The sequence below is a fragment of the Lipotes vexillifer genome, unplaced genomic scaffold (genome assembly GCF_000442215.2).
Source record: "Lipotes vexillifer unplaced genomic scaffold, Lipotes_vexillifer_v1.1 scaffold109, whole genome shotgun sequence".
NCBI lineage: Eukaryota > Metazoa > Chordata > Mammalia > Artiodactyla > Lipotidae > Lipotes > Lipotes vexillifer.
This window is the reverse complement of record NW_006790015.1, coordinates 1394398-1404693: the sequence shown is the minus strand read 5'-3', so window position 1 is coordinate 1404693 and position 10296 is coordinate 1394398. Positions and strand designations below refer to the sequence as shown.

At 59.1% G+C, this 10296-nt stretch overlaps 1 protein-coding gene across 1 annotated transcript; it reads left to right on the top strand.

Moving 5' to 3' along the window:
• Positions 1-307: 307 nt before the first annotated feature.
• FBXO2 (F-box protein 2) lies at positions 308-6416 on the top strand. Its single transcript, XM_007463161.1, has 6 exons — positions 308-756; positions 4022-4396; positions 4828-4957; positions 5029-5124; positions 5587-5725; positions 5961-6416. Exons 1-6 carry the CDS (start codon positions 735-737, stop codon positions 6093-6095), a joined length of 897 nt encoding a protein of 298 aa, XP_007463223.1. The 5' UTR covers positions 308-734; the 3' UTR covers positions 6096-6416.
• Positions 6417-10296: the final 3880 nt, after the last annotated feature.

Below are 10296 nucleotides of genomic sequence, written 5' to 3'. Positions count from 1 at the left end.
CGAGCCCGCCCCCCCGCCCCCCGCCCCCTGCGCCCCCGCCCCGGCGCTCCCCGCGCCCACTCCCGCCGGTCACCTGCCCTCTGCCACCGCTTTGCGATCCCGCTCCGCAGCAGGGGCTGAGCCAGCCTCCGCCTGCTGTCGCCGGTAGATGCAGCCCCGCCCCAGCCTACCGAGCCCCGCCCCGGCCCCGCCTCCACGGCCCGCTCAGGTCCCCGGCCCGCGGGGAGTAGCCGGCTTGGGGTGCGCCCCCCACGGATGTAGGAAAATTACCTGGGGCGGGGCGGTGTCGTGCCGGGAGGAGCCTCTGCCCACACCCTCCGCATGACCCAGACTCTCCCAGCCTCCTCGCCGCCTCCTCCCAGCAGCCACCCCAGGAGGGTGCTGGGAGACGCCCCGAATCGGACTCCCACCCGCCCCCATTAAAAAAAAAAAAGAAAAAAAAAAGAAACGACTCCCGACCTTTCTTGGCCTCCTGGGCCCGCCAAGGAACCGGGAGCCTCAGGCCTCGGGCCGATCGCTCCGGACTGTGGGGCGTCCCGGCGCGGGGCCAAAGGCGGGGCGGGGGCGGAGGCGGGGGCCTTTAAGAGGCGCGTCCGGCCGGGACCCGACCCAGACGTGAGCAGCGCCTGGAATCGCCGCCGCCGCCGCCGCCGCCGCCGCCGCCGCCGCGGGACTCGGACAGCCCGCCCGCAGCGCTCCGGGTCCTCCTCCTCTCGCGACCGCGCTCTGCAGCGATGGACGGAGACGGTGACCCAGGTAGCCGCCGCCGCCGGATCCACTCGCTCAGCCCTGGAGGGGTGACCGGGGCAGGCGGGCGAGTGCTACGGAGAGGGGGCATCAGTGAGCGAGGGGGCCCCGATACACAGAGCGACACACTTTCACCCAAGCAAAGCCCTTGAGACAGTCTCAAAGGAGCACAGTCCTCTGTCTGGTGTCTTGATCTGCCAGAGGCCTTGAGAGATGACAGGCAGGAGGGAGGACTCCTGGGTCCCATTTACCCGGGAAACAGCGTATGAGTAATCCCACGTTCCCGCCTCCTGAGGGTCTATTGGACCCGGGTCTGGGACCTATCTGGGATGGAAGAGGCCACAAGCCTTTTTATTCCATCAGCTTCTTCCATTTGCCAACTCTGGGCCGTGAGATGCCTGAAACCTCATGAATTTCTTGGGGTTACTGGCCTCTCCCCACCCCATCCCAGCCTTCCTCCTGGGATCCCTTGTCTGGAGGGGCTGTCCTTCATTTAGGTGGCTGGATGCCCAGTGGGAACCAGGCTGGTGGTGAGGGAGAGTTGGGACATCAGCTCTAGCCGATGCTCAGGGCCCTTTGAGACTGCCCAGTCATCTTGTCTGGCACCAAAGATCCCCCGCTCCCCATCTCTAGAACTCTCCGCTGGGCCTGTAGGGGTTGCCTGCTGAGTCAGGGTGGGAACAAGACCTGCCCCCACCCCTTCCTCACCAGGCGCATCTGAGAGTGGCCAGTTGCTTGGGGAGACAATGGGAAATAGACTGATGCTCACTCAGGCAGCCAAGCTCCCCACCCCTCCCTCCAGCCCTGAAAATCCTAGCTCCTTCCGCTCTTGCCCCCAATCCGTGGCCCCCTTGCCCCGCCCTTTATAGGGCCCCAGAATGGGTTCCTGCTTCTTCCCAGGGCCCAGCTATTCCCTGGACTCAGGGGCCCAATCCAGGTGAGTGAATAAGCCTCGGAGGCAGCTTCCAGGGGCCAGATAACTTTCCGAAGGCAACAATGTGGGGAGTTGTGTGTGCTCAAGAGGGGGTGGGGGGGGGCCTGTAATCAGATCTGGGGCCTTGAGTGCCAGGCCTGGGGCCAGGAGAGGGGACTGGGCGAGGTGCACCTTTCGGGGGAGCATCAGGTGTCCACCAGGGCCAGGGCAGGGCAGGGCAGGGGGAGGGGTGGAGAGGTGAGGGCACTGGGCCCAGCTCCCCAGAGAGCTGTGGGCAGCAAGATGGGCAGGTGACATGGCTTCAAGGCAGGCATTTTCCTCTCCGCCGTCCCACAGTTCTGCGGTGTGACTTGGGAGAAGTCAGTAAGACTCTCTGGGCCTCAGTTTCCTCCTTGCCAAAGGGGAAGTGTGAAGCCCCACATCATAAAGATGTGGCAAAAAAAAAAGCTAACAATGAAGGGAACTATGCTGAATAATAAGATTCACTAAAAAGATTTACTGAGGACTCACTGTGTGCTCTGGGCTCTGAAGACGTAAACCCTGATTGGGCTCTCAGGGGGCTGAGAGTGTGGGCGGTGGGGAAATGCTGCATATGAGGAGGTGAAGGGCTGGCCGCCCAGGTCCTGGCAACACCCAGCCTTGGGTCTAGGCCCTGCCTGTTCCTCCCCTGATGCCTGGCCTGTTTCCACCACCATCTTGGCTTTCCAGGGCCCAGCACTTAGGACTCCCCCAACCCCACTGTCCTAGGTCTGAGAGCAGTGGCCTCCCCCATCACCCAGAGTGGCTCTGTCACCTCCCCACTGTCTTTCCCTCCTCCGCTCGGTATCCACTTATTCAAGGCTTCGATGGCCCAGCTGAGGCCAGCCAGGATCCAGGAGACAGTCCAGCCCACAGCTCCTGATATCAGTCCCTTCTCATAATTTGGAATGCCCTTGCTTCTCCTCAGAAGAGTTGAACATCAGATGACTGTCTGATTGGCCTGGGATTACCCCCATTTTATAGACGAGGAAGCTGAGGGCCAGGAATAGGAAAAGGAGTGAAGAAACCTTCCTTCCCAAGCACTTACTACATCTCCCTATTTGATACACATGTTCTCTTTTAACGAGCTTCCCTCCCCCATCCCCAAGCCCCTGTTCTCCCTTCCCTTCAGGCCTCAGATCCCTGTATCCCCTGCCTGAATACCAGCAGTGTGACCTTTGGCAGGTCACTCCCCACCTCTGAACCTGAGCATTTTCATCTGTGAAATCAAAATCATAACCCTCAACTCAACGAATCATTTTCTCAGGGCTGTGATGGTTAAAGGTGGCTCTGGAGCCAGACTGCCTGGGTTCAAATCCAGGCTCCGACCACTCATTTGCTGCGTGATCCTGGGTGGTTTTACCTCTCTGTCCCCGTTTCCTCATCAGGGAAATAGGGATGGTGATAGGGACAACCTGGAAGAGATGCTGTGAGGATTTAAAGAGTAAAAATTAAAACGCTCAGAATGGTGCCTAACACTTGCTAAGGTGACAGGGAGCCAGGCAGGGTGCCAGATGCCAGGCACGGGGGATGAAGCAGTGAGCTTCCCAGACCCGGTTCCTGCCCTCATTCCCTCAGTCTAGTCCCCGGGAAAGGTGTTTATAAACCGTCAAACCCTTGGACAAAAGCTAGGAAGGACGGAGCTCCCAGCGGTGAGGTGAGAGGATGCTGTAGTAGGGGAAGCTGGGGAGGGCTCCCCTGAGGAGGTGACCGGAGAAGGGATCTTAGAGGGCCGTTGAGAGGGCTAAGGGGCTTCATTGTGTCAGGAATACATATCATCAGTTCCTGCTGTCGGCTCAGGTATGGGGTTTACTGGCACTGCCGGGGAAACTGAGGCCTCTGAGGCCACTCTTCAGACTTGGAGCTGATCTGTGGCCCCGGGCTCCTGGGCCTCCTCCACAGGGTCCCAGGCTCTGGTCACGGAAGCTCCGGCGCCGGCTGAGGACTGTCCGAGCGCGGGTGGGGGCGGACGCCTTTCACGTCGCGGCCGTGGCGCGCGGCGGGGGCGGTCTGGGGGGAGTCTCAGCCGCGCCCCGCCCGCCCGCCCGCAGAGAGCGTGGGCCAGCCGGAGGAGGCGAGCCCGGAGGAGCAGCCCCAGGAGGCTGGCGCGGAGGAGGCGAGCGGCGGGGAGGAGCGGCCCGAGGACGAGGGGGAGGAGGAGGAGGCCGCGTACCTGGCCAGGCTCTGGTCACGGAAGCTCCGGCGCCGGCTGAGGACTGTCCGAGCGCGGGTGGGGGCGGACGCCTTTCACGTCGCGGCCGTGGCGCGCGGCGGGGGCGGTCTGGGGGGAGTCTCAGCCGCGCCCCGCCCGCCCGCCCGCAGAGAGCGTGGGCCAGCCGGAGGAGGCGAGCCCGGAGGAGCAGCCCCAGGAGGCTGGCGCGGAGGAGGCGAGCGGCGGGGAGGAGCGGCCCGAGGACGAGGGGGAGGAGGAGGAGGCCGCGTACCTGGACGAGCTGCCCGAGCCGCTGCTGCTTCGTGTGCTGGCCGAGCTGCCCGCCGCCGAGCTGGTGCAGGCCTGCCGCCTGGTGTGCCTGCGCTGGAAGGAGCTGGTCGACGGCTCTCCCCTGTGGCTGCTCAAGTGCCAGCAAGAGGGTCTGGTACCCGAGGGCGGCCCCGAGGATGAGCGCGACCACTGGCAGCAGTTCTACTTCCTGAGCAAGAGGCGGCGCAACCTGCTGCGCAACCCGTGCGGGGAAGGTGAGGGGTCGCGCCCTGTCACCCCGGCCTGGGGAGCTCAGCTTCCCCTTCTGTACCATGGGCAGTAACAAGGCCAGCCTGCTTGGAGGGGTGGATGAGATAAGGCGCTTGGCGCAGTGCCCAGCACACAGTAGCCCCAGTACAGACTGTAGTATTATCCTCCTGCCCTGCTCGGGGCGGGGGAAGTCGGGGAGGCGGGCGGGAGTTGTCTCTCTCCCAGATCCTTCCACCCCCCAGGGACCCTCCTGGGAGGGAGAGAGAATCTGGGGACAAACAGGAAGTGCTCACCATTCACGCCCACCATCGTCTGCCCACCGCGACACCATTCAAGGACCACGTTCATCCTCCCCCCCCACGATAGGGGCAAGAGCCACCCTGCCACACCCTCGCAGGGGCTGGCTGACCAGCGTGGGGCTGTGGTGTTCCTACAGAGGACTTGGAGGGCTGGTGCGACGTGGAGCACGGTGGGGACGGCTGGAGGGTGGAGGAGCTGCCCGGAGACTGCGGGGTGGAATTCAGCCACGATGAGAGTGTCCAGAAGTACTTTGCCTCCTCCTTCGAGTAAGGAGAAGGGGGATGGATGAGAAGGGGGGGAGGGGACCTCCACTCAGTCCTAACCCCCAGTCTCCCAGGTGGTGTCGCAAAGCACAGGTCATTGACCTGCAGGCTGAGGGCTACTGGGAGGAGCTGCTGGACACCACTCAGCCGGCCATCATGGTGAAGGACTGGTGAGTGGCCATGGGGGAAGGGGAGCGGGGTTGAGGGGCAAACTGGAACCAGCTACTCTGCTTCAGAGACCGCTGCCTCCCTACTCTAGAGCTTGCAGTCATGTGACCATGGGTTTTCAGGAGAAGGTGGAAATCCATCTCCCCTCCTGAGTTTTAAATGTTGGCAATTTTTTTTGTTTTTGTTTTTTAATATCCACCTGCTGTCCCAACAAAAAGTGCGCCTGTGGGTTGGCTTTGGTCCCAACACTGGGCCTGGCTCATCTGGGGTTTAGTCCTTGGGTTTGGGAAAGTCACTTGGGCAAGTCACTTTCTCTTTCCGGCCTCGGTTTCCTTATCTGTAAAATGGGAACATTGGTATTACCGGTCAGCAGGGTTAACTCCTGTAGAAGGTTGGGCCCAGAGTACCCGCTCAGCAGGGCTGAAGCCTTCCCCGGTGCTCCCTCCCTCCCTCCCTCGGGGCAGGTACTCGGGCCGCAGAGACGCCGGCTGCCTGTACGAGCTCACGGTGAAGCTACTGTCGGAGCACGAGGACGTGCTGGCCGAGTTCAACAGCGGGCAGGTGGCAGTGCCACAAGACAGCGACGACGTTGGCTGGATTGAGGTGAGCTTGGAGGCCGGGGGGCGGTGGGGCGGGGCTCGTGAAAAGCCCGCCCACGGCCCGTGTGGGCGGGGCAGGGTTGGACTGCCCTGGCCGAGAGGCTTGGAGGAGGGACGCTGCGCTGAGAAATCCAGGGGGCTAGACGAGGGTCAGAGCGCCGGGGTGGGGTGGCTGGGGGAGGCCTCGGGACTCAGAGCCTGACTCTCCCTCCCCCTTCCCCCTGACTCCCCACCCACAGATCTCCCACACCTTCACCGACTATGGGCCGGGCGTCCGCTTCGTCCGCTTCGAGCACGGCGGACAGGACTGCGTCTACTGGAAGGGATGGTTCGGGGCCCGGGTGACCAACAGCAGCGTGTGGGTGGAGCCCTGAGTGATCCCTCCTCCAACCTCCCCCAGCTGCCTTGGAGGGCCAGAGGCGCCGGGGTAGATAGGGCTTAGTCCGTAGCATCCTGACCTTCCGCACCCGGCGCACTCCTCTCCCGTCCCATGCTCGAAGACCAGCCCCCTCAGAGGGAAAGATGGGTTTTGTTGGTATATATTTGCATCTAGAAAATAAGATGGGTGAGGGCGTGGGCCTGCACTGGGCCCGCCGCTGCTGAATCCCCTGCACCTAACACTGTGCCTGCCACGAAAATGGGCGCTCAATAAATATTATTTGTCGGAGGAAGGAATGAATGAACACAGGGATGAATGAACTCCCCTCCCTTTGTTCAGTCTCTGTCTCTTGAGGGCCCCTGGCCCAGCCTGGAAAAATACTTGGTGGGGTTCCAGCTGCTCTGGTTTCCAGGGGCCCTTGGGCGGGTGCAGAGCCAGCCAGGCCTGGTCCCGCCGGACAAAGGCTGGGATTGTGAGGCCAGGGAGCGGGGAGCTGGGCCTGGCGCCCGACTGACACCGAAGCTGCCCAGAAGCCAGAACCGAGTGTGTGTGTGGGGCCCCCCTCCTGGCCTCTCTTGATCCCTCTCCCCGTTTTTTTTTTTTTTTTTTTTTTTTTTTTTTTTTTTTTTTTTTTTTTCCTGAAGGCAGGTGGTGGCAGCATCTCATCTAGGGTACCAATTCTCCTAGGCCCAGGGATGGATGCCAGTGGCTTGAGGTGGGGGATGGGGGGATGACAGGCTGGGGGGCACAGGAAGGATCAGCTTGGTGTCCCTTTTCAGTTCCTGCCCACTTCATGCTGTCCTCCTTGGCTTGGTATTGGACCGGACAAGAGTCATTAGCATCTGGTCTCATTGGTCATTTTCCAAGCCCTGCCCAGAGGCTGGCCCCTGGTACTGGTTTGAGGGGAGGGGTGGAGGGAAGGGTGTGGTGCCAGGCTCTGGACCAGGAACTCCCTTTCTGGCCTCCTCAGCAGCTCTCAAACCCAGGCCCCTCCCCAGGGCTCTTAGCTGCTGGTCTTGGGGGTGGGTGAGGGTCTGAAACATCTTCTCTCCTCTCCTAAAGGATGACCAATAAAATCTCCATGCCCTTCCAGCTTTCCTTTGACTCTGAGCCCTGATGCCACCTGCTGGTCAGGTGGGCTTGCAGAGTTTAAGCTGGAGCCTGCCTGCATTTGTTCATTGGTTCATTCATTCACTCATGATTCCTGACGCCCCAGCCAGGGGCCAGGCCCAGCACAGGGTCCTAAAGTCGCAGGGGTAAGTCAGACACTCCTTGTCCCAGGAAGAGTCACCAGCTTGGCCACATCGAGGATGGGGCATCTGAGGAAGGGATATATCCAGTGTCATTGGGGGCCTCCAGTCTAATGGTGGAGGCATAGTCCCTGCTCTGGGAGCATCCTTAGTCAGACAAGGGGAGACAAATCCCTGAGAACTCCTGGTCTGATGGTGGAGGCACAGCCCCTTGTTCCATGAGCACCATTGGTCCTTTCTAGGGGTTTTCACAGTCCAGTGGGAGAGGCATCCTCCACACCCACCCGAGTTGCCAATCAGACAGCAGAAGTGATGCTTTGCCCTGGGAGCCCAGTTTGATGAGGAGCCATGAAGGAAGCAGGTCACCCCCATGAGCTCCCAGGTTTATGTGAAGGAGTGACAGGCAAATTAACGCTTTTGGGTGAGGAGGGGCTAGTATGAGCATGTTGGGAAACAGGTGGGGATGAGTCAGGAAAGGACCAGAGCCCACGCCTGGGCTGAAGGAGGAGGCTGGATGGAGAGGTGCGGTGGATGTGAGAGGCCAGGAGTCTGGGTCCAGGTGTCCAGAGGACTGGATGTCAGGGTGGGAATATGGGGGGCATGAAAGATGCTGTAGGTGGGGGGAGCCCTCCCCAGGAGGCATTCAGGAAAGAGGGCCATAAGGAATCTGCGGCTCTGGGCTGGAGATAGAGGAGTTGCAGTGTCTGTGGCCAGCAGTCAAAGCCAAGGCACTGGTGAGAACTGGGAACAAGCATGGAGTGAGTCAGGAGAAGGCCCAGGGAAACCTCAGCTTCTGGGGCCACGATGGGGGAGACGCAGCAGCCAGGGAGGTGGGGGTCAAGTGTGTAGGAGGATGCAAGCCCAGCAAGGCCGCCTCCAGCCAGCTGCCGGCTCTCAGAGGAAAGAGCCAGAAGGCCAGAGGCCAGACTCTCTCCCGAGGGCATGTGGCCCACAGAGGAGACCTGAGGGGCTTGGATAAGGGGGTGGTGCCGACCGTCCCTGCGTGTCTGTCACTGGAGGGACCGCTGGATACACTGGTGGTGTTTAGCTTGGGAAGACGAGACAGCTTCTTGTGGGTCACCCGAGGGCTGACACTGGGGGAAGGGGGGCCCACAAGGCTCACTGTGCACAGGGTACGTCCTGTCACACCACCCCTGTAACCCAGTTGGATATGGGGAAAGGGGGCAAGGGTATCGCTACCCCCTTCTACACGTGAGGAGACTGAGGACAAGAGACTTTCCTGGCATGTGACACCCAGAGTGACTTGAGAAGCACAAGCTCTGATCCAGGTGCATCTGGCTCCAAAGAGCATGCTCCAAACCCTTCAGTTTTACTGTCCCCTACTCTAGAGGGCAGAGCCAGGCAGGCATGGAAACTTGACAGTTACAGGAGGCAGCTATCACCTTCCCTCGAGGAAAAACCTACACGCTGTCCAGCAGGGGGCGCCTCAGGGCCCTGAGGAGTGTGGAAGGAAGCCAGAGGTGGCATAGAGGTTGGCCACAGGGCTCAAAGGCACCAGAACGTGATTAAGGAGAGAGTGGCCTGCATGGCCCCTAAGATCCTTTCTAATCAACCGATGTTTTTGAGCACCTACTCTCTGCCAGGCAGGAATAAAACATAGGAGGACTCTGTCCTCCTGGAATATACAGTCTAGATAGAGAAACATAAACACATGCAGTTAAATAAATAGGATAATTACCAACATGATATAGCACTTAATAGACATGCCTGGCACTACTCCAAGACCTTTGTATGTATATTGATTCATCATGATAACCTTCTGAAGTGGGAACCATTATTATTTCCATTTTTACAGATGAGAGAACTGAAGCACAGAGAGATAAAGCAAGTTATCTGAGGCCACACAGCCAGGTAGTGGTGGAACTGGAATTCTACCCAGCCACTTAGGCACTTGACCTCTATAGTACAGTAAACAAAGTAGAGAGTGAGGGTGGGAGTGCTACTTTGGTCAAGGTGATCAGGGAGGATCTCTCTGAGGACGTGACATTTGAATGATGATGAGAAACCAGATATCTGGCGGAAGAACACTGAAGGAGCAGTAAGTGCAAAGGCCGTGAGGTGGGAATGAACTTACTTACGGATCAGAAAGGCAGCCAGCATGGCTGGAGCTCAGTGAGCAAGTGGGGAGGTGGTTTGACATGAGGTTGGAGATGTAGGCAGGCAATCCTGAGGGTTTCCTGAGCACCAACTGTGTGCTCTGTCTTATAAGATATAAACACTACAAGAAGCAGATGCGATATCAGTGTCCTTTAAGGAAAAACCTTTATCTAGCAGGAGCTGGGTTGGGGAGTTAGATATCAGAAGCTTACAGATTACTTGATGAAACCAAATTTCCCATGAGTAGCAGGATGAACAGGATGATAATGATGATGGTAGTGAGGACGACAGGCATTTGCTGAGGCCTTATTGGTGCCGATTCCTGTGCTACGCACACAGCCTTATTTAATCTGCTCAACGGCCCTCTCTGGTAGATAGAGATATTCCCATTTTATAAATGAAAGAGCTCAGACTTGGATGTTGGGTAACTTGCCCAGGGTCATATGATGAGTAAGTAGTTGAGCTGTTCCTAGCCACTTCTCTGTGGTACAGGGTCAAAGATGGGCACGTGCCAGAGGACAGAGCTAGGGCAGGAGGAATGGAAAGAGTTAGAAATGACAAGGACTGTGGGGCTCCAGGGCTTCTCTGCATATCATTGCCCCAGACAGAAGGAGGAGGTGCTGTGTCTGAGCTATTTTGGTTAAGGAATCAGGGAAGGTAAAATGATTTTTCTTTTATTGATTGATTGCCGTGCGGCTTGCAGGTAGTTCCCCCACCAGGGACTGAACCCGAGCCACAGAAGTGAAAGCCCGGAATCCTAACAACTGGACCGCCAGGAAATTCCCGAATTTTCTTTTAGACTTCTTGGTGGAAATCTATTTAACCATT

Bases quoted from the DNA above. Each gene is read 5' to 3' on its own strand.
- FBXO2 (XM_007463161.1), top strand. From the start codon at position 735: ATGGACGGAGACGGTGACCCAG. The intron at 4,958-5,028 runs GTAAGGAGAAGG...CCAGTCTCCCAG, and splicing joins TACTTTGCCTCCTCCTTCGA to GTGGTGTCGCAAAGCACAGG. The intron at 5,726-5,960 runs GTGAGCTTGGAG...CCCCACCCACAG, and splicing joins ACGACGTTGGCTGGATTGAG to ATCTCCCACACCTTCACCGA.